Below are 24,240 nucleotides of genomic sequence, written 5' to 3' on the forward strand. Positions count from 1 at the left end.
TCGTAGTGAATCAATAGAAATAAATGAAATCATGTTAATTAATACATGTTGAAATGCAGTGTATTTCCAATTCAAATTTTATTGGTAAGTCTCCAGAAGGCAACAATTAGACATTAATATTGAGATAATAAAACAAAATTAGAAGCTTGCCAGAATCCAAACGTGATATATACCTGTGTTCCCAAGATGATCTTCCGGCCTTGGGGCTTAAGGAAGTTAGTTCTCTACTCTTTTAGAGCTATCAGGGATTCGTAGAAGCATAGGAGAAATTTCCTGAATGTCTGTGCTAAAGAAAGGAATATATTTTAATCCCAAAACTTTTTAAAAATGGTGTTAGAGAATTTCCAAAAATTCCAGATAAAAGAATCTGTAATGAGATTCTTGAAGGCAGATTTGAAAACAGTGCTACAACCTGAAAAATTATGTACTTACATGGATTTGGGATGGATATCAGAGTGCCGTGGGAAATTCCAGAACATACAGTTCCTTGTCAGTGATTTGAAGATGGTCCCATGTGCATTTTGGCACATGGCAACTGTATAGTCAATTTCAGTTTTATTTGTCCAATGGACTTAACGCATACATTTTTCAATGGGGGTGCTATTGTCATTTTGCGTGGGAAATTATTTATTTGGGAGAACTTTTAGCATCCTTTAGTTCTCCCAATAAAAGCCTTGGTTCAAAACATACCATATTTCCAAGTGCCATTTGGTGGGGGGAGGGAGACAGAGTGGTTTTACCTTTGGCTGAGAATAATTTGAGTGGAAATAAACATTCAATTCAGACCAGTACAAATTCAAATGGGCTTTTTCTGGCATTGCACATGCAAGAGTATATGAACTGTACAAAAGTGTGGACCTGGAGCTACATCAGCAAATAAATAAATAAGTAGATAGAAAAAATTTAATCCTCCAACATTATTGAGGTTTTTTGGGGGGCTGGGGTGGAATATACTGTTTTTAAAATACCATCCCAGTCATCAAAATCTATTCGGGAAAACAGTATAAAAATTTGAAAATTTGGAAAAAACAAAGATGTCAGAGACAAATCAAGATACATTGTGGAATAAATGCTACGATGTGTCCTAACTCAGGGTAAAGGAGTAGCTTCCTTAATAATATTGAAGCGTAAGCTTCTAAATGGCTGTCCATCTCTTCACTGTCCCATTACGTTGGTTGCTGGTAGAGAAGGCTAAGGATCTACATGATGCATCGTCCATCCTTGCTCGGATGTGCCTCTTTTTGCGTAACTAAATGTTGATGTCTCACTTACATGTGTATGTAAGAGCTATTGATAATTTGTAAGGATTACTTCATAAGGAATCAAAAAAAAGGTGCATCCTTCTCTTCCTCCAGGAGAGCAAAAAGCTTGAAGCTTGCTGAAGTGATTAAATAAGAATCCCCACCTCTGGGAGGGGGAGAGAAAATAGTTCGAGAAAAATAAAAACAACATGGGGATCAGTAGGATGTGAGCATTAGAAGTGGTTTCCTTTGCAAGTAGCATAGAAGGGATAGGAATTGGTCAACCAGGATTGGTAGTAGAATCAGAAAACTCTCTGCCCCTCCTCCAGCCCCGAGGGCTCAGATGGTACAATCACAGAATGTAGTAGCTCCGGTTCTTGAAAAGTCACCAAAGAGCACATTTTAGGTCAAACTATTACCAGGAAATTGGCCTTGGATTTGGCTTCCAAAGATGTGGACAGAATTAAAAATTCAAATCCTCAGTAGCTGAAGTTCTCAAGAACCTGCTCTCTTATCACACTCGGGGATCATAAGAAGGTTTGGGGTGAGGGTTTTTAGGATAAAAGTAAACGGGTTAATTGAGAAGAACTAAAGGCTTGGCTGAGATTAATTCTGGCAGGATTTTGGTCGAAAAATGATTACAGATAGAGAATAAAATAAAAATTCAAAAACATATTCGGAATCCATATCCTGGCTTTGTTTAAGAGGCAGGAAGACTTAGGTCTTTTTTATTGTCTGTCTCTCATCTTATTTTCACGGCCAGGGTACATAGAATAGCTGATGACAAAAATAACCGCCAGACTCAAATCTCAGAACAAGCTTTCTTTACTTTCAGTATCCTTATTTCCTAAACTTATTATTAAACAAAGGTTCACGCTCCATAATGTGTAACAACATATGGGCATGATAATGCCATTGGCTAAGAGATAACATTTAGCTCTCAATCCTTCTGTGATCCTATTGAATTTGCCTGTTAAGTTCTGGGTGTAATTAAAGCAGATAAGAGCATTCATACATTTTGTTGCAAATTGATATGATCTCCTTTGTCTGTGATCTAAGTGAGATTGCCCTGTAGTTTTTAATTTAGCAGGTTAAGAAGCACAATTAAAATATCATGAAAAAGATCATAATCAGAAACCGTCTTTTGGGTTGTCCCTGCCAAGTTGATAAAGGGATTGGTATATTTCATAATTACCTCCTTTGCTGTAGAACATTTGTTCTATTTGTGGGCTGAAGTGTTAATAAATACCTTGCACTATTCCAGTGGGAAAGGCTTTCCACCTAATTAATAAAACGTGGACGAATACCTAGGACATTGAACCATACCTTTATCAGTGCTGCTGCCTCCAAAGAGAATCCCTGTCCCCTCGCCACAGTAGTAAATGTCATCTTCCTGGTTATAAAGAAACCCCTTCAAAAACTGCCAGTTTTCAATAGGAATTAAAAAACAAATTCTTTGATTTTTTTTTTTTAAGAAATACCATTAAATTTTTTTTTAACATCTTTATTGAAGTATAATTGCTTTACAGTGTTGTCTTAGTTTCTGCTGTATAACAAAGTGAATCAGCTATATGCATACGTATATCCCCATATCTCCTCCCTCTTGCGTCTCCCTCCCACCCTCCCTATCCCACCCCTCTAGGTGGTCACAAAGCACCGAGCTGATCTCCCTGTGCTATGCGGCTGTTTCCCACTAGCTATCGTCAACCATTAAATTTTAAGTAGCAAGAAATCCTAATCAAGCACAACAGGAATTATTCTGCCTAAAGAACTTACCTTAGTAAAAGCACCAGAATAAAATAAGGTTCGCACTGGGATATAATAGGCTTTGAATTAGTCTTTATTTCTAGCTATTGTTTCTCCTCTAGTTCAATTGCTCAAATACTTTCCAGGACTTGATCCTAGAGAAACTGAAACAGAGTTTAGCATGTAGCACTATTACAGTGATACCTTTACTGTTAATTGTTAAATGCCAAGTTCCTTGTGAATATTTTTTTTTTTACTGAAGTGTAGTTGATTACAATATCATGTTAGTTTCAGGTGTACAGCAAAGTGATTTAGTTATATATATATATTTTTTCAGATTGTTTTGTTTATAGGTTATTATAAGATATTGAATATAGTTCCCTGTGCTATACAGTAAATCCTTATTGCTTATATATTTTATGTACAGTAGTTTGTATCTGTTATTATCATACTCCTAATTTATCCCTCCCACCCCTTTTCCCCTTTGGTAACTATGAGTTTGTTTTCTGTGTCTGTGAATCTGTTTCTGTTTTGTATATAGATTCACTTGTATTATTTTTTAGATTCCACATATAAGTGATATCATATAATATTTGTCTTTCTCTGTCTGACTTACTTCACTCAGTATAATATTCTCCAGGTCCATCCATGTTGCTGCAAATAGCAATTTTATTTATATTAAAATTGAATTTAGAAATTAGATGTCTGAAAACACATCATTATTTCAAACGTGGTATTGACTGATATAGACAGCTTGCTCTTGTGAGTTTATACATTTAGTGAATATTTGAGCGCCTCCTTTGTGGCGTAAAAGATAGACCAGTTGAAAAATTAAATACAGTCCTTTGTGCATGGCCATGGCAGCCTCAGTTGGACACTTAAATGACGAGTCTGTAATACCTCTTTGTTCTAATCAAAAATAGGTGATAAGTGAAAAACATGTATAACAAATCTATAAAAGTTTTCATTTGCATAGAATATGGAAGTTTACTCCCATTTCATTCTATATGAATTGCTGAGTCCGTTGACTTTGCCGAGGTTCTTCAGAACATGAAAATAGCAGTAGCTGAATTCTACAGGAAGTGTTAAGAAGGGAGAAGGCTTACAAGGCTCCTCTATCTTAGGGATGAGATATGCTAGAAATAAGAAAATACATAAATTCTACATGCAATGTGGCCAGACAGTATATCCCAGAACGATGAGGGAAGGGGAAATAGGGTCTATTTCAAATTTCTTTGTTAACTGACGTGACGTGTCTCATATGATGATGGCATTTGTTTTCCTGAGGGTGTCAGCTTCCTCATCTTTTAAATGAGCATTTTCAATACGATAATTTTTAAGACTATTTCCAGGGCTTTGTATCCTGTGCTCTTATGTACTTTGTTCAATAAACACCTGGTAACATCGTCCTGCTGTGGCATTTAGCTTTTCAGAGTTATCTTGAAACAATTTCGCTGTTAATGGGGTGCCTGGCATGCTGGAGAATTAAACCCAAGCATGTGGGGCAGTAGCTTGGTGTTAAGCTGGGGAATAGGACGATGCTTAGGGTCCTTTTAAGAGGTTTTTAGCATGTTCTTTCTGGGCGAAGGGATGCATTTGCTGCTTTTTCGCTCTCAAACTCTTCCAGCTTCTCAAGCTTATCCTGTATTCCCCTTGAGGAATTACTCAGCTGTCTGAGTCACCTCTCGCTGGGCAGCAGCAGAGGAAAGCCTTCACTGTGTTCTAATTTCCAGCCTTTTGGGGGGAGTGCGGGAGCAGTAATGGGACGGGGGTGGGGCATAGGTATCAGGAAGCTCTTTAGCCCTTTTGCTCTTAGCTATTCTCACACACTCACTGCTTGTGCCTTCACCCAAGCTGTGACCACTCTCCCTTCCCACCACTCATTTCTTTGGTTATTTTTCCCAAACATGGATTAAGACTATTTAGGTCCTGAGACCATGCAAAGTTTGGGCATACACACACACACACACACACACACACACACACACACACACACATACAAATATTTCAGTTAAAAAAACAAAACTGTTCCTATGTACTAAGCCCTGGGGATACCATGATGAATAAGTGGTTTGATATCACAGAAAAGATCATGACTTCAGTAGTGTCAACACAACAGGATGATGGGCAAAGTAGTGGAGGAGAAAGCTGTAGAGAAGGAGGTATCACTCTCCCTAAGGTCATTAGGGAAATACTTAGAGGAAAATATTTCAGAGAGGTATGGATGGTTGAAGAGACATCTGCCCTACAGAAAGGAAGGGAAAAGGCATTCTACACTAAGGTAAAGAAATAGCTGGAGTTTCCTGGTGGCCTAGTGGTTAGGATTCCAGGCTTTCACTGCCGTGGCCTGGGTTCAATCCCTGGTTGGGGAACTGAGATCCCACCAGCGTGGCATGGCCAAAGAAAGAGAGAGAGAGGGAGGGAGGGAGGGAGGGAGGAAGGAAGGAAGGAAGGAAGGAAGGAAGGAAGGAAGGAAAAGAAAAGGAAAGAAGGAAAGGAGGAAGGAAGAATGGAGGGAGGAAGGAAAAGAAAGGAAGGAAGGAAAGAAGGGAAAGAAAGGAAAAAAGGAAGGAAGGAAGGGAAGGAGGGAGAGAGGGAGGGAGGGAGGGAGAAATAACGAAAGCACAGAAGTCAGTGTGGCTTGTTTGGAAAAGAATAAATGATGATGGGAACATAGGAAGAGAACCACGCTGCATGGTGGTTCAGTTACAGATTCTGGACTCAGATAGCATGTGTGCAAATTGTAGCTCTAGGGCTTTTTTAAAAAATGTGTTTAATTGAAGTATAGTTGATTTAAAATGTGGTGTTATTTTCTGGTATACAGCAAAGTGATTCAGTTATCCATATAAATAATAGTTTGCATCTACTAATCTCAAACTCCCACTCCATCCCTCCCTGCTGCCCCCTGCCCTTTGGCAACCACAATTGTGTTCTCTGTGTCTGTGATTCTGTTTCTGTTTCCTAGATAGGTTCATTTGTGTCATATTTTAGATTCCACATATAAGTGGTATCATATGATATTTGTCTTTCTCTTTCTGACCTCCTTCACTTAGTATGATCATCTCTAGGTCCATTCATATTGCTGCAAATGGCATTATTTCATTCTTTTTTATGGCTGTAACTCTAATACTTTGAGCCATGTGACCTGGAGTGGGTTTGCTATCTCAGTTGCCTCATGTGGAAAGTGGGAAAGAGAATAGCAGTTGCTCCTTAAGGTGAGAATGAAATGCTTGCAGCGGCCTCATTGCTCTCCTGCACTCGGTCATCTTTTTAAAATGCAAGTCAGGTTCTGTCTCCTCTTTGCCCAAAGCCCCCAGTGGCTTCTCCTCTCTCTCAAAGTAAAAGCTGCAAAAGTTTGCAAAAAGTTGCAAAGCCTTTGTGACATGCCAGTTCCCACGGCCCCACCAACACTGTTGTCTCCTCCTCTTCCTCCCCAGCCACACTGGCCTCTGCAATTCTCTGAACCACAAAAAGAAGCCTCCTCCTCCAGCAAGGGTGTCTTTGCCATTCCGCCTCCTGGGATGCTCGTCCACAGAGGGATGCAGACCTGCTCTCTCCTCTCCTCAGAGCTCTGCTCAGAGGTCCTATATCAGGGACCCTTTCCTTGACAGCCCTGCTTAACATAACTCCTCCCCTTCACCCCTTCTCTGGTGCCTATTTTTTGCCTCTGTTTTGTGGCTGTTTCCTCCATTGTGCTACTATTTTACCACCTGCTGTATTTTTATTTATTTTCTCACCCCCTGCCCTCCTGAATGTAAACCCCCAGAGGGCAAGTACTTTGTCTTTTGTTGAATCCCTAATGCCTGGGCACTCCATAAATGGAAGTATTTAGCATAATGCCTGGCACATAGTAAGTCCTGAATAAATTTTACAGATTTTTATCTTCACCATCATTCTTAACGAGAAATAAAGAATGGTAAATTGAGCCCTGACTAGGAAGGATTCCATGAGGATTCCAAAGGATTCTCTCACAGAGAGAAATCATAAGAGCAGAGAAGAGATGATCCCTGCTTAATTGTAGATGTAGAAGGGGTGAGATTTGAGTCAGGGAAACCACAAGTTCAGTTCACGGGGAAGATAATGAAGGGTGGGATTAGGCCGTAGGACTGGAAATAAGAGATGGAACCCAAAGATATTTCATAGGAACAGTTGGACATAGGAGAAGAGTCAAATATCGCTCCAAAACTTTGATTATATCTTGTTGAGTATTTGATGGAGGTGCTCTAGGGAATCCATTGGGATAAGTTAGAGGGGGCAGGGAATATTTTGAGGTGAGTTGCCTGTGGTATGTTTCAGTGGCGATGGCTGCAGGGAGTTGGAGCTATAAAAGTCTAGCTCTTTTGGGAGAAGTGTATGCTGGTATTCCAGGCTTGTTACACCCATAGAAATGGAGAGCAGGTAGAGGGAAAAGAGGAAAAGCCACACAGAATTATGGAAAGTATCACGTGGAAAGGATCAACACAAAACAAGGCAGGAAGACCAAGAGAAAGATGTGTGACAAGTGCCAGAGGGTATGCGGAGCATTTCAGGGAGGAGGAGAGGGGGCAGAAGGGACTAAATTCCTTCCTTGGGAAGAAGGAGCGATCTCTTTTCTTCAGAGACAAGCAGGAAGGTGTTAGGAATTGGTCCTCGTACAGATGAGAAGGAGAAGTAGGTCAAGGGTATCTATACCCAACGTTCTCTATTTCTCAAAAAAAAAAAAAAGGGAGGTGAGATCACATTGGCAAAATAAAATACAGTCAAGCCTAGAAAGGAATTCAGGCAGGGAGACCAACCATTTGTATATGGAAGGGATGTTTTGGGTCCACACTTGTTCTGCCCCAAAACAAAGAACATCAAAAATAATGGAATGTCCAATCTGGAATGTACAGTAGACTAGAGCATCTGGTCAATCAACTTTGTTTAGGATAAGGAAACTGATCAATTCAGTGACTAGCTCAAGGTTACACAGCTAGTTAGTAGATGAGATTGTACTGAAACCAGTTTTTCTCACTCTTAATCCATACTTTTAGTGAACAGTTTCAAGCTGTGCTTTCCAGAGACTTAATAATGCCACTTAAACCGATCTTACATCCTTTTTAATGTGCACCAGCCCTCTTCTGTACACATACACCCTACCCGCTGCCAGTTTTCAATCTCAAAATCACCCTAGGTACATCCTGCTACTTTTCTTTCTTGCCCGACATGGTCCACCATTGTAGCTTGCAGCTTGAATTGGATTGACCCTCAGATGGGCTTTTTTTCCCCCTGGATATGTTACAGACTGGCTGTCTGGTTATGTTCATGAAATGAGCCAGCATGAGGCTGATGCCATCATAAGGACTGAAGTCGCCGCCATATCCCAAAGGCAGAGTTGAACTCGATGTTCCCTGGAGTGTAGCACTCACGGTTGTCAAATGAACCTCCTCAATGGACCTTTTCCATTTAACTTGTTGTTTAAAAGGAACTACATTAATTCACAAAAAAGAGAGATGTTGCAAATACTGATATATTAAGCAGACCATAGTTTTATGGCTGTATGGATTATTACATGCCAAAATGAAAAACACTTTTGAGCTACAAAAGTTTTAGTTATACATGAATATAATTATATTTTCCCTGTCTGCCTTTCAGTGTGGCTTTTTGTTGTTCTTGACTTATTTTTTTAAATGTTCACATCTCTAAAAAAGGTACTCATGAGCTACACTCTAATTTGTTGTAGTGTGCTTATTTTGGATTGCTGTATTAGTGCTATGTTCGGGCAAAAAAAAAAAAAGAATTCTAAATATCTAACCTTTTTTTTTTCCACCACTGAAATGGACGTTAGCATATCTGAGTAGCTTCTGCCCTTTAAATAAGGCACTAAGCACCATGCCCATGGATACACTCTCACACCCCTGCCTTCTCTCATTTTATTTAGAGATACAGAGAATAAAGGAGACGTACACTTGGGTTTCACTGTCTTTTATGAAATCCAACCTATTCTGGAGTGAATGCAGAAGAGGCGCAGGAGGCCACCTTCGTGGGAGCGCCTGCCTCTCCCAAGTGTCTCATCCTCTCTCTGTCATCCCCAGGCGATGTGCCTGCATTTGTGTGTGTAGATTTATAGTTTATCTTTATCTATGGCTTCATCTGTAGGTAGCTATTATAGCTGCCTCGCCTGGATATTGTTTGGGCCTGATAGATCTGTCTGTAGTTCATCAAAGGGGAGCCGAGTGCCTAAAAGCCATCGGGTCCAGCTGAGGATGAAATACGAGCCATCAGCCTTGGTAATGGCTGTAAAATTTCATAATTACACGGCCTTTATTACATTGCATAATGATCCTGAAGCAGTATGGAACAATTAATTAAGATTTTCAACCGTGGCTCTTTCAGAAATTAAAAGGTGCTGGTAGCTGAGAAATGGGGATCTGTCTTCTCCTAAAAGCATTAGGGATGCTTAAGAAATACTTTCCTAGGCACTTTCATTTTTGTGTTAAGAGGAACATCTCCTAGTTAGAGAATTGGCATTAGTCTACCATGCCTGTTATCAAGTTTTTATTCCAACTTCAAAACTGGTATTTTAAAAGGATTGGGAGTAGAAGAGGGCTAAGGGTCTATATCACTCCCCAACTTCCCTTTTCTCTTCTTTGAAAAATTCTATTCAGGCTCCCGCTATAGCCATTCATCACATTTATGGTTGTTCATCTCTACACATTAAATAAATGCAGGCTCTGAGATAGGGGGTCAGTTAACTGCCTGCTGTAGTGACCAAGGAGTTTCTCTTATACACTCTCTCATATCCTGAGGCATTAAAATTCTTTCAAGAGCTCTACAGTTTTGACAGTCATCCCCAAAGGAAGAGTTTACTGTTTTCATTTATTATCCTGTGAATGCAACATGTCACATCTCATATATACCTTTTATTTTTTTTTCCATAATCTCATCTTTGCACCCCGTAAAGAGTAATTAAATTTGGGGAGGGTCTCTAAGAGCCGCTAGGACTTTGCCATTTTTAAATAGTAATAAAAGCTAAAGAAAAATCTGTAGCATACACGCACATGGGTATGCATTTACCCATACAAATTGTGACCCGTTTTTACTTTATTTTCCATGTCAAGAAAATTGTGATTGAGATGGTTGCCTACAACCAAATACTAATGAAAAGCTAGGGCAAACAAGCCCAGCATTTTTATTATGATGATTCTAAGCCATATCCCAAGCTTTCATCCATGTATTTGATAGAAAATAGATACGTTCCAAGGAAATGTGATCAATGGTATTGTCAATTTCAATGACAGAAAATTTTAAAAAGAAACCCCTAACATCTTTGATTTACACAGAACTCCTGGATATTTGTTCACGTCAAGTATTATTGTTTTTAAATTGGCAATCATCATATAACCTTTTACCGATCTAAATATTTCATGGGAGACTAAAGCTTCCCTTGGGCATCCCCAATAATAAACTTTCAGCAGAAAATTTGGAAAGGATTATGTGCTTCAAGGAAGAGTTGCTGCTCAGAGTCAATTCTCTTGTTGAGGCATTTAGTCCCTTAATAGGAATTTTCTGATCTGCTGTCATTCTTGTTCACACACCGAGTGTCACTGCCTCTAAAACACTTGTCATTCTTTAATGGAAACAAAATAGTCATTGCAGCCAGAGCTGCAATGTCATTTCACTACCCCTTGCTGCGTCGGCAATAGTGAAAATGACAGAGCGGCTCTCAGTAGGGGTAATTAAAATGTAAATATTGATATTTTATTATTTGAAATTACTTTCCAGTGCGGCATTTAATATCTCTCCATCTGTGCGGCTCTGTTTAGCGGTCATTTTAGTGCAGCTCTGGGATACCAAGCAGCGGCTTGATCCCCGTTATGTCAAAATGCTTGTTGCTGCTTAATTTTGATATCTAATTAAGTGGAAAAGTACAGTCCACACTGTAATCCATGGCATCTTAACCAGCTGCTTGGGTATATTTAGAATTAATCTCCACTATGGAATCATCCTAATGTATGCAATTAAGAGTCTGCCGATGGCTAATTAGGTGTATTAGAATCAGGCAGCTTTTTTTCTTCCTTTTTTTCCCCCCCTCTTTCATTTTGGACTGTTGCAGACGCTTAAGAGTCTCTGCCTGCAGAGGTAGCCTTACTGCTACTCAAATGGAGTTAGGAAACAGTGCAACTTCCAACAAGATTCATCCCTGGATGGTAACTCTTATTTAATAACCCTTTGCTTATTTCCTTGAATCAACCTCATACAGGAATTTCTAGGATTTCCTGGATCTACTTGCAGGATCTCAGTGACATGAAAGGGATTGGTCACAGCAAAGGGGAGAGGTGAGATAGTGAATACAGAGATAAATATCCTTCCCAACAGATCAAAGCAGGGAGACTGAGAGGCTGTGCAGTGGGTTCTCTCGTTCATTTCGGGAGGAGAGGAATTACAACGTGAGAGCCTTTTACAGCAGCTGCATCTCCCTCCTCCATTCTACTTTTGAATGGAAGAGTGTCTCGAAAGAGTTATTATAGGAGGTGCAGGTTTGCAGGTTTGGTTTGTATATTATGTATCCGTGGTAAATAGGACAGGCAGCATTTCACGACTGATAACGATTCTGCATTCATGTGGTTGAGAAATTCCAAGAGCTGTGTTGTTTCACGTTTTTTGTTTCTTTTTAACTTGGCCAGTTATCCAAATCGGGGGGCAGTGTAGAGAGGAAGAAGGGGAGGCAGAGAGGAATCGAAGGGGTTGCCTCTGTTGTCAATGAGAAGATAACTGGTAGCCTCCCCAGTGGATCCTGTACCAAAGCCGTAATGACTTAGCTCGGCTTGAGCCAGCAAACACCAGCCGTGAACTTGGGAGTAAATATTTGTAAACAGATCTTCATTAGCCCCAGAGAAAAATAGTGTGAGAACCTGACTTTAAACCGAACTCTCAGGGCTAGAAATTCAGAGTTGCTGTTTTTCCATGCTGTCCAGAGCACAAATTATGCCCAGGTCTTTAAGCACAGATAGTGACGATTTCTAATATTATTTGAATGTGGAGTTTCAGGGTCAGGGTGCTATAATTTCACATCTGTGGCATGCATCTCATGGATAACATTATTTCTTCTAAGTTCGTTCATCAATACGTATGACACTTTGTTTTTAATGGCCTGAGCTGTAAATCCTTTAACTTGTGTTTATGCAGAAGACCTCCTGGGTTGTTTTGTTTTGTTTTCTGCCTCTCTTCCTTCCAGGGCATATGTTGGAGACACTGAGTTGTAGTATCTTTCTACCTGGGGAAAATCAAGAAAAGCACACCTGAAGGATTTTCTTTTTTTTTTTCCTTTTTTTCTGCTTCACTTGTAGGTAGTAAGTGTGAGAAAAGGGGAGAAATTAATGTTAATTCCACAAACAGAAAGTCTAATAATTAGGGCTCTTGTTGGAATTTGTGTTTCTATATCAAGGGACTAATTAGGCATATTTGAAAAGATTTGAGGGCACGTTATATAAAATTAATATAGAAATTAAAGGTGATTTTCTCGTAGAGATCCCAGAGAGAATCAATTCTTAGTCCTTTAAGTGAAAGCACACAAGATGATCACAACTCTATTCTTTTGTAATTGGTAGCTGAAATAAAATTTGCAAATTTTTAGGTGAGCTCAGGAAATCACCCAGTTTTTCACGATGCCACCATCATTCTGTGCCTTCACGTGTGTGTAGGTATGGCCTTCACAAATGGGAAAAAGGTAACAAAAAGACTCCTTTGACTAAATACCCTGAGCCATAAGGCAGCAACTCTGCCTTCATTTATGCAAGCAGGTGCATTGGGAGAAACTTTGAACACTTACGTTTCTTGGATAGGCAGCATTTAATCCAAAATCAGATTAGGGTGGGTTGATCATTTCTCCTTCCCTTCTCATTTTTTCATTTTATTAACTCATTCATATATATATGAACTCTATGTAGTTTTATATGTATATAGTGTGTGTGTGTGTGTGTGTGTGTGTGTATATATATATATATATATATATAAAACTGAGTTATTTAATGTATATAAATATATATATTTATCTACTGCAACAGCTTACTCCTATTTTATTCAATATGTGGAATATGCTTTTAGATTCTTCAATATCAGAATATTATGTTATTTCACAAATAACAAAACGAAGTAGCCATGGCTAAGTTGCTATTTATAGATTTCCTTTAATGGTTGAATGTTCCCACAAGAAGCAGTTCATCTTTTTAAAAAAGTTATTACGTTCCATGTGGACAAAAGAAAACTCACAAAAATTTCTTTTTAATTTAAACTATATTTTGGGGTCAGAAACACAGATTAAACATCAAATATTAGAAATTATAAAGGAAAGTAAAAATGCCAATAATGTGTTGTTTAACAAAAAAAGTTAACCCCAAATTATAGTTGGGATTGTTTTTCCAACAATTCTAAACAGGATTAGAGGCACATCTCTCTCTTGCTAAACTCTGACAAATGACATGCTTTATTAATAACTTATTTGTTAGTTTATTAAAACTTTGGATGGTGAAAAAAACATATACTTTGATCTGAAAATTTATGTTAGCAAAATTCATCTTGTGTTTCCTCCCATATTTCTATTCTAAATGAAAAATTATGGTCTCCAAGAGACATAATTTGTGTGCCCATAAATCCAAACTCTCAGCTAAATAGCTATGTACAAAATATGGTAAAACAAAGTTCACACAAAAATAATGTGAACTGACTACCTGACTTATTAAAAATATTTTTGGCCCCCTGCTTGATTTCCTCAAGGTCCAACTTGATTTTTCTTAACGTAAATGATCCTCCTTCACTTGCCCAGATATTTGCATAGGGCTGTCTCTAGCTATTCTTGTTCCTACAGCAGGTGGAAAGGGTTCCCCTTCAAAATTATTACATAAGAATGGCTATACAAACCAGTTTGATCAACCTGAAACACGTCTAAATGGCATTTAAATTACATTAGCACCTACTTGTACAGACACAGTGAAAGGTCATAACCGACAAGTACCATCTTCGCTGTTTGTAAATATCTAATTTGCTGCTTTAAAGTGGGAAGCCACCTCACTCCCTCGCTGCTGCCCAATGGCTGTCATGTTGCAGATACCTCTGACAAGTGAGTATTTACTTAGTGAGAACCCATTGTTCTAAAATGGACTGAGAGGGAGATGCCCTATGTGAATGCATTTTTATTGCATTTCCTTTTCTTTGCTGTTTTTCATTTAGGAAGAGGAAACCCATAATGATTAAAAAAAAAAAAAAATACAGGATTTCTCAATCTGCTTGCCTTTTTTTTTTTTTTTTTAAGTGTAAAAAGTGTCTTTATCAGTTACTTGGACTTTACCAAAGCTAGATTTGGAGTCTCCTAAGAATTTATGTAAAAACTGTAGACATACAGATTTTGATTCCCGCAAGTAGAAAGAAGCAGTGAGCTTTTTCTTTCATTCCTGACCTAAGTTAGGATTTCAGAGGATTAAAATACTAGCTCCAGATAATAAATTTACACGTTGTCAAAATAATTATACAACTAGGGTAAAGTAGAGAAATTAATTACAGATACTTGTAAATAATAAAAAAAAAAGTCATGGCATTATCACAGAATCTGTTATGAATAGTTATTTGTAAATATAGGAGAAAGTAGTTAGGCCATATGATTAAAATGTCAACTTTAATTACAAATTAAAAAAGAACTGGCTGAGGTTGAGAAATTTAGGCAGGACTTTATCAGAGTTTAAGTGGCTCCAGAGAAAATCCTATATACTATATAGGCACTTATAAGCAGAGCTTTATGTATAATCGGTGCCTTAATAAACACTTGCAGAATTATGAAAAAACATTAGGCAACTTTTTTTGTTAAGCATTCAAATATTTTTGTGGAGAGGGAGAGGGACCTGGTATCTGGAATTTTTATTTCTCTGGAATATTATTGCTAGCCTTCCATTCTTGTTGAAAGGCAGTCCATGAGTTGTTAAGGAATTTTCTCTCCATTCATTCCTTGGGCACATATTTATTGAGCACATGCTATGTGGCAGGCAGTGATGGAGGTGCTGGGGATATAGCAGGGAGCAAAGAAGAGAAGGTCTCCACTGTTAAGAGCTCAGAGATCATGGAACACACTGAGAAGGGTACAGATATACCTGTTAGGCAGCACATCATCACACCCACTCCTTTACTTGCTTATGTCTTTACCTTGAGCTCCACTATCCCGTTTTACAACTTAACAACTGTCAATGCCTCTGGATGCTACACAGGAACACTGATAAGGACAGTAGGGATGGAAAGAAATGTGTGCACTTGATGTCGGAACTACAAAAAGAGAAAACTTGGTGATAGATCCCTGAAAGGCTAGGAGTGAGGCAGCTGGTGGGTGGTGATGCTGTTAATCTGGGAAGTAGTGAAGCTGTGGGGTTTGTCATTGGGGTTGGGAAAATGGGCTCAATTTTCAAGGTGTTAAGCCATCTACGGAGGACTTCCCAGGGGAGGATTTTTCAGGAAGTATGGCAGGAAAGGGAGAGAAGGGCCACATAGTGAAAGACATTTCATATTGTGCCAGAGAGTTTCAGTTTTGTCCTTCAGGAGATGTGGAAGCCAATAAAGTGTTTTGATCAGCGAATAGCATAATTAGATTTCATATTTGAAAGAATGCTTGAGTAGCCACAGGTAGGATGGAAAAAGGAAACACCAGACATAAGGATTTTGGTGTCCCTGTATCCCAAAAGAGAAGATGGAGGCCCAAATCAAAACCACGGAGGAAGAAAAGGAGAGAAAGTATTGGGTACGTTTGGGAGGATGTGTCCAACCAAACACCCATCTTTCCTCCTCTGCATTTACATTCACCTTGATCATTCTTTATGGCGCCTACCTACTTCTCCTCATTGTGCTCTGATCTACTTTTACTAAACTGTAAAGTTATAGAGGGCAGGCATTGTACCATCTCATGGTTCTGAGCACGGTGCTTTACTTATCACAGAGGCACTAAATATCAATGGTTACAGTGGAACCATTGGAAACCTAAATAACGTAGGGCTAGACCCAAACTTTGGGAAGATTTTTGCCACCTTCCCATTTTACAGATGAGAAAGCAGGAATTGGAGAAGTTGAGTCACATGATTAGTTGGTAGCAGAGGTGGCACCCCATGCCAGGTTGACTTATTCCCAATCCAGTGATGTTTGTGGGAAGTGCTCACCGATACCCACACGGCCTTGTGCTTCATGCTTCATGTAAGTAGCTCTCAGTTTGTTATTCTGAGTCAGACAGCATTGGAGCTGGAAGATCCTTCAGAGATGTTTGGTCCACATTTCACATTTGACAGATGAAGAGTCAGCTGTGGGTCTGTATTTGTTTGCTGGGGCTGCTATAACAAAGTACCACAAACTGGATGGGAGAAACAACTGTCTCACAGTTGTCTTCCAGTTCTGGAGGCTGGAAGTCTGAGATCAAGGTGTCTGGAGGGTCGGTTCCTTCTGAGCGCCATGAGGAAGGATGTGTTCCATCCCTTTCTTCTAGCTTCGGGTAGCCTCCAGCATCCCTTGGCTTGTAGATGGCGTTCATCCTGTGTATCTTCACATTGTTTTCCCTCTGTTTGTGTCTGTCTCTGAGTCTAAATTTCACCCTTTTTGTGAAGTTACAGTCAGATTAGATTAGGACGCACCCTAATGACCTCATCTTAACTTGATCATCTAGAAAGACCCTGTTTCCAAATAAGGTCACATTCACAGTCCTGGGAGTTAGGATTCCAATAGCTTTTGGAGGGCCACAAGTCAGCTTACAGCGGGGACCAGGTTAACACCGTTGGTTGTAGCGAGGGTAGAACCATAACCCAGATCCCCCGACCTCAAGGTCACTGCTCCCCACACCAGCCTCTTCCCTCATCTATCACTCCACAGCAGTAAACCCTTAGCTTTTGGGTATTTGACATTATAAGTCTCCTACATGCTCTTCAAAAGTCTGTGGAAATGTCTGTCAGCCTTACAGATCCCCAAAGTTCAAGACAGAGTCGATTTGTGTTTATTTTGGAGGTTTGACTTTTACATCAAGAATTAGACCAAATTTGATAAAAACTCCTTGGGAATTTCCTGAAGAGGATGGTGCCTGCACATCTGGTGCCCAGGCTGGACTGATTTTCCTTGGACAACTGGTCCATGCTCTGTAACACACGATGATGATATTTCTTGATGAGTCCCACTGGGGAAAGCAAGGCAGATTCAAGCACAGTTTCTTTTTCTTCCAAATCAGAAATGTAGCTTCAAAATGATGCTTTTCCCTCCTCTGTATCCATCTAATCCCAAAGTGAAACTGACAATACCCTTTTATAAGATTTTTTTTTTAAGAGTCCTATATCATATGGCGCTGCCTTCCTTTTTTCTTCATGGCCAAACAAATTTAAGTCACATCAAAAAGGAGAGCTTTCCAGGCAGAACTTTCTTGTTTTCAACTAGTAAAAAAAAACCTTGTAGGAAAAGAAAGCTATTAGATGTCCCTCCTTGAAAGCAGCTTCTCCATCCTCGCCTCCATGCTCCCCAACAATTTGTCTTTCTTCTTGGTTTAGATGAAAGGAGAGAAGTAAAGTTGAGGCCAGGTCAGAAGGAGTTTGGGAAAGACTAAGGGAATTATTTACTCCTCTGTAGGCATTCAGAGGGGGTAGGTAAGTGGGACTTGCAAAGAGAAGCTGTACCCTCCCTGTAGATGTTCTCTGTGTTCTTATTTTGCGTTCTTCTGCCCTCTATCTGGTCCTTTTTTCAAAGAAGCTTGACAATTGTTTAAAACTGCCCACTCACAAAAACAAACAAACCAACAAAAAATTCCTATCATCATTTTGAGGCTTTCCTATGCTGCCACCTGGGAATATTTTTCCTTAGCTGCTGTTACACTTTTAATTTTTCTAGCAAGCTGGACTGGGAAGTAAGAGACAATTGTTAAAGCATTTCACCAGTGCCATGGGGGTATGGGGGCGTGTTTTCAATTTCGGTGCCCAGGAGTGGGCTAATTGCAAACTTAGTTGGCTGTTCGCATAATCAGCATGAGTGGTCAGTGGCCAGTCGAACCTGTAAGCTCGGTGAATAGTGATAATTGTGCCCTGGACTGGGGGATACTACCTGTCCAATTCTATTCTCTCCTTCTTTAGTTTATCGCAACTATCCAGATCTTCTACTAAACTGTATAGATGGTGGTCAGTTCTCCCAAATAGATATAGAGTAATTTTTGAATCTGAGTTCTGTCTTTCAGATTTTCACATTTGTCCCGTGAAGCCACTATTTCAAAATAATGGCTCCATAAAATCTCTGTGAACCCTACTTGGAGTATGAAAACAGAATTAAAGAAACAGCTATCTTATGGAATCCACAAATGTTAAAACAAATGATCAAATTGGGATGAAAGGAGTGATCCCATTTTTGTCAGTTATTCTTATATTTCACCCGAACCAATTGTTATTGAATCTCAATTATTGATATCTGGGTCAGGCTAACAGGATAAAGGTTCAAAAGGGTAGCATTGTATGTATTGTATCTAATGCTTAGGTACTAATATAATAAAGAGATAATATAATAGAGATAATTATTATCATCTTTTATAAAGAAAATGTTTAAATAAAATGCTGCCGGTAGATCCAAGTGGATATTCCAGCTTTCACTTTGGCACTGGACCGTCTGTAGCTGCTTGCCTCTAGCCTCTACTGAGTTCCAATCCATGAAGTCCATCTCTATGAAAAAAAGAGAAAAAAGGTCTTAATTTATATATATTTTACAAGCCCCAGCGCTGTGTGTTTTTTTTTGTGAATCATAGAACAAATGATATGTCTGCTCCTATTTGAGAAGAACAGCTGACTTAAAAAGAGAGAGTAAGTTTATCACTAACAAGGCTTCTGCATCTGTGCATTTATTGATAACTAAGACCAAATTCTCGTGCTGTTGTCATTCTTTTCTCCCCTAGCTCCTGTCCACGCTAGGTTTATTTATTCGGGAGAAGAAGAATCTAGCTGACGCCATGTTGCTCAGTCAGCTTCTCTCAGTGAACTTCGTTTGTGATCTCAGTGAGTCATTACGACAGAATTATAATTTTAGCATGCTATGCTATTTGCTGAAAAGTGTCCACTTTTGGTGGAACAGAGACACTACCGTTCAAAAAACTGTGGGCGGGCAAATCAATGCCATGATTAAGTGATATTAACAGACACCCTGAAGATTTAAAAGCCTTGTTCTGTTTCAAGGAAGCAGCTGAGAAGAAAATGCCTAGCAGGGGTTAAACCCAAATGCCTCCACGGCAGCCTATTTCTGTCAACACTCTGTTCAGGAAATAAACATTCATGCTTTCTGAAATGAAAGTGTATTTTTGAAGACTAGCCGTCAGATATTTTTTGCCCTTCACACTTTCAAATGCTTAGCCTTTTTTGTAAGTTGACTGCAAAGTGCATCAGTTGGCCGGGCTAAGAAAAAATAAATAAATAAAAGCACTTGACAAGTACCATAGCACCACTGTCAACCTCCGAAGTTTCCAGTAGAAGAAGGAAAGAGGGTTGGCACAAAACATGGTTTCTTCCAGCCTATTACTTCAGGGGTACCTGCCTCTTGAGAAGCTTTCCAATCCTTCCAAATGATGTTATTCCCAAATGTCATCTGGTTTATTTGGAGCCCACTGTACTGCAGATAAACACGCTACTTAACTGTGGGTTAAGGTAGCGAGTCATTCTGCCCGCAGAATGCCTGAGATACATTAAAGGGCACTGATCCTAGGCTGGAGATGAAGAGAGATCAGGGTTGTCAGTGAAATGCATGGAATGGGCTGGAGCTGGGGAAGAAAAAAAGGTGCCATGATACCAGTGTATTTTAAAAAGCTGTAATATGGCTGAACATTTAAAACTATAACCTGTCACACACCAAAGATTAAGATCCTGGGATGTACAAAACATGAAGTTCCAATGACACCACTGCAAAGCATGTTTTATTTCACTTCGGAAGGAGGTTTCTCTCCAAAGATAGCTAAAGGTTATAGATGCTGAGGACCTCGAACTTGTAGCCCGAGAGCTATAAAACACCACTAAATGCCCAGTAAAAGCACAAACAAGTAATTATCATTTGGATGCAAGCATGTGTGTGCCAATGGAGCCATAGTGTTTTTAGAAAATTCCTTAGACTCAGTTTATTAAAATATGCATTTTCATCTAGATCTTGGTCATTTAGGTTGTTATACTTTGCTCAGGACTACTGATAAAATTATCATTTTATCCACGTGTCTTTATGAATGTAAAATAGAACTAGCACTCCTCAAGGCCAGGGAGAAAATTTTTGAGGAATTAAAATATCATCTCGATTATGTATTCAGCCTCCTTAGTGCTCAGGTGAACACAGCTAGATCATAACAAGGCTGTTTAACAAGGCTGTTATCCAGGCATTTGGGCTGGACAGCTCTTTGTGACAGTTTCTAGATTGCAGAGGTTTGGGAGGAAAGGGTTAAACTGTTGGGATTCAGCTATTTCTAGACCAAGAAGAGATAAAAAAAAAAAGTCCAGACGTTTTTATATTGTGTAAAGCATGGGTTGTCTTCTTTTCCCTATGGTTTTGCAAAAATTATACCTCCTCTAATCAGCTTGAAATAGACTTGAGGCAATCCAACAGACCTTTTGTGCTATATCCATCTTTATGTGCTCACCAACCTGCCCCCCAAAAAAGGAGAACCTTTTCTTTACCCTTTTCCTTCCTTTTATTTCATTAAGAATTGAAAGGAAAAGTTTGGTTTACACTCTCACACACAGAGCCATCCACCTAGAAGAATCAAATTGCAGGATCAACCTAAAAAAATGAAATGTTATTGTTTTTTGCTTAATTAAACCCCCAAGAAATGTGTGAAACATTGTTATGGCTGAAAAATTGTTCATTTGTAAATCACAGGGACAAAGGGGCCCCCGCGCAACTTTAAAGTTTCCGTGCACGTAAATGTCGATAGTGTGCCTTCTCCATCATCAGCACTAAATTCACATTGATGCCTCTTTTCTTCTCCGTATTGATCCTTCCATGAGAACGTAGATTTGTATCTGTTAATTAATGCGTCCTGAAACAGCGTTTGTATTAATCAGGCAGATAAGAAAAATTGGATGCCTGCATCCTCCTGACAACCGTAAAAGTGCTGGCCCTGATAAAATCGTGGATGGACCTCAATAAAAAAGTTCCTCCTTCCACTCAATAAACTAATCATCCTGCTTTTAATTATTCGGCAGAAAGATGTGTGGAGATTGGAGAATGTGTAAATCTATTTACTAACAGCAGCGTCTGGGAGGGAGAATAGGGCTGTCACAGGAAGGTGCTGCAGGCTACGCGCTCCGTCCATCTGCTGCTGCAGAAAAACTGCTGCTTGGGAGCGTGAAAAGGAACAAGGAAACGAAGGCAAATGGAAAATACCCGTCCCTTTCTGCTCAGAACTTTCTAGATGATTATGTTTTCGTCTGCTTCATTTACAAAAGAAATTCCTACTTCGTCCCTTTTCTGAGCTTAGATATTTGAATTTGCATGACATCTTTTTCTTGTGATGGGGGAATAGAAAAAAAGAGCAATATTGTTTGTTTGTTTTTTGGTTTGTTTGTTGTAAAACAACCTCAAGAGCAAATGGAACCACACCTACTCAGATTAGCTCATTATTTTTCTCTTTTGAATCCCTGTTAAAAGTTGTTACATCTCTAATGCCAAGAGGATATTTATTAATGTAACCTCACATTGCAATGACAAAAAAAAAAAAGAATGGAAAAAAAGGGAAAAAAAGACATAGCCAGTCTAAAAGAAGATCAGTTAAATAATGTGTAAGCGGCTTGATAAAAAAATGAAAGAAATGCTTTTTACATGGGCCCTAAGACCCCTTAAGAAAAGCTTGACTAATCCCTCTTGATGATTTTATTAAACACTTGTAGTTAATGGTGCCAAATGGCAAACCACTAGTTTTCTCCAGCGGGCCAGGAAATCATTTCATTTTCTTTATCATGCTGTAGTTGCTAATATCACAAGTTGCAATATTAATGTTTCCTTCCTTCTGTAGAATTATTGGTAGCAGGACCTTAAATCATGGTACCATTGTCCTCAAAAACCATAGAGATGGTTGGTCACCCTTGGAATTCCTGAGCATAACCTTGGAAATGAAAGTGAAGTTTTAAGAAACATTTCTTTTTTTAGGAAGAAGTATGTGGTTGATCATCGGGTTTCTCCACTAAGACTTCCTTTTAGAGTCTGGGTCTAATTCCTCTAAAATTTAAATATATATCTTTAGTCTTAGGTAAGTTTAATTGTACTACTTCATCCTTCCCTCTTGAACCACGTTTTCTTTTTAATTTTTTTTTTTTTCTTGTGTTTTCTCGAGTTCAGAAGGGACTTTAGACATCTATGCATAAATGCAGACCAGATTTTTGTAAAGGATTGAAACAGTCATCCAGGTATTTCAGATAAAAATAATATATCATATAGCTACACTTATGGAATGCATATTATATATTAGTGTTTTGCTGGGTTTTATTTTATATTTCCCCAAAACAAAAATTAAGGTACAAGGAAATTGTCTTGCTCAAGGTGAAGCAGCCAGTAGCTCAGTGGAGCCAGTATTCAAGGGCTCTGCTCATATCCTGTCCATCACACCTCGTTGCCTCCATATTTAACTTTTCTTAATAACTGGATCTTAATATCAAGAATGAATTGTGGCTTCTCTATTTGGTGAGGAGGCCAGGCTGCAAAATATTCTACCCTCTTTTATACCAATAATCACCATTTAAAACAGGAATTCATGCTAAATATCAGGGGGGCAAAATATCCAGTTAAGAAGGCTCTTTTGGGTGTAAGCATCCTCAATACTCACTGTGCTTGTGACTATTACAGAGAAATGGTTCCAAATTGCACTCTACTGTGTGGCCTATATTGTTTGTTTTCCTTTATTTGAGGCTTTTGGTTTTTTACTTTCATGGTGTTTATCAATAGTAGTTTTTAGAGATGAGGTAGTTGAAAGTTTGACTTCCTGTAAGACAGTCGTGAAGACTTCCGCTAGAAATCAAGTGTATTTCAAGATTACACAGTATTTTCTTCTCAAGTGAAAGAAACAAAACTTCTTTTCTATTATATTCCTCTCAGCTGTGTCTATAAAACCTTGAGAAAATGCCAACAAGTTGAAGCTGGTTTGTGACTTTTACTTTGCCATTGGCAAAATGATCAGGGGAAACTTTAAGAGCGGCTAATCAAAGCTCAGCATAATTTTGAGCACTGATGCAGAAGACGACTACCATATGAAACTAACGTTGTATTATGAAATGATGGCTTCAAAGTAACTCGATCTGCCCATCTTCCCTTGCAGGCTTCTCCACGCTGTCCCTGGCGGACCAGATGAGCCTTCTGCAGAGCGCTTGGATGGAAATTTTGATCCTTGGTGTCGTGTACCGATCTCTTTCCTTTGAGGATGAACTTGTCTATGCAGACGATTATATAATGGATGAAGACCAGTCCAAATTAGCAGGCCTTCTTGACCTAAATAATGCTATCCTGCAGCTGGTAAAGAAATACAAGAGCATGAAGCTTGAGAAAGAAGAATTTGTCACCCTCAAAGCAATCGCTCTTGCTAATTCAGGTTGGCATATTGACAATGGCCCGTTGTTATAGTTTCTAATGTCAGTTTTACCCCTTCCCTTAACTTCTTCTTCAGGGATTTGCTAGACCCAGTTGTAAAGTTTGAGTCAGCAAAATTATAGTCATTGTAGCTTTCTAGTGAAAAGTTAGAAGAAAAGAAATATCAACTTAAAGGGAATTATTTTTATTTTATTTGTTTATTAAAAGCTGTTACACTTCTACCACCTAATTCACTTACTAACATGAACCATGGCAAGGCAAAAACTCATGTGCAAGTGGTGTAAATGGACACTCAGGACCAAATTAGCTCCTTTGTCTTGTTTGCACAAGTGGAAATAAGTGTGAGTTACAAATACAAATCATTCCCCCGCCCCCCCAAAATGCAAATTTTGTAATTGGAATAATATATGTAGTGTTGCTTTTCACTTTGGTTATCAGAGAATACTCTGTTTTCTTCCATTCTGGAATTCTCTAAAAGTCAAGTTCTGCTGAAGGAGTATTTCCCTCAAGGGTATCACCTATGCAGTAAGGGTTAAGAATTATGAGAATAAATGGTCTTTACATGAGAACTGAAATGTACTAAAATAGGGAGCAACCTCTGATAAGTAAAAATCGTTGGTGCTTTGTTGTTTTCCCCTTTGTGCCTCTCCTGATGCTTGATTGTGGTCTTAAGTCTCTCTTAGCGTTTGCATAAAGTCCAGGATAG

At 39.0% G+C, this 24,240-nt stretch overlaps 1 protein-coding gene across 25 annotated transcripts in view; it reads left to right on the forward strand.

Annotated features, from left to right (window-relative positions):
• Positions 1-24,240, forward strand: part of ESRRG (estrogen related receptor gamma) — a 629,476-nt gene that overhangs the window by 589,613 nt on the left and 15,623 nt on the right. For all 25 annotated transcript variants that reach the window (XM_059942603.1, XM_059942497.1, XM_059942467.1 and 22 more), the window contains one exon: positions 23,266-23,535. In XM_059942603.1, the coding sequence (XP_059798586.1) occupies positions 23,266-23,535 (270 nt within the window). The remainder of the gene's footprint in view (positions 1-23,265; positions 23,536-24,240) is intronic.

Source organism: Balaenoptera ricei, chromosome 1 (genome assembly GCF_028023285.1).
Source record: "Balaenoptera ricei isolate mBalRic1 chromosome 1, mBalRic1.hap2, whole genome shotgun sequence".
NCBI classification, from domain to species: domain Eukaryota; kingdom Metazoa; phylum Chordata; class Mammalia; order Artiodactyla; family Balaenopteridae; genus Balaenoptera; species Balaenoptera ricei.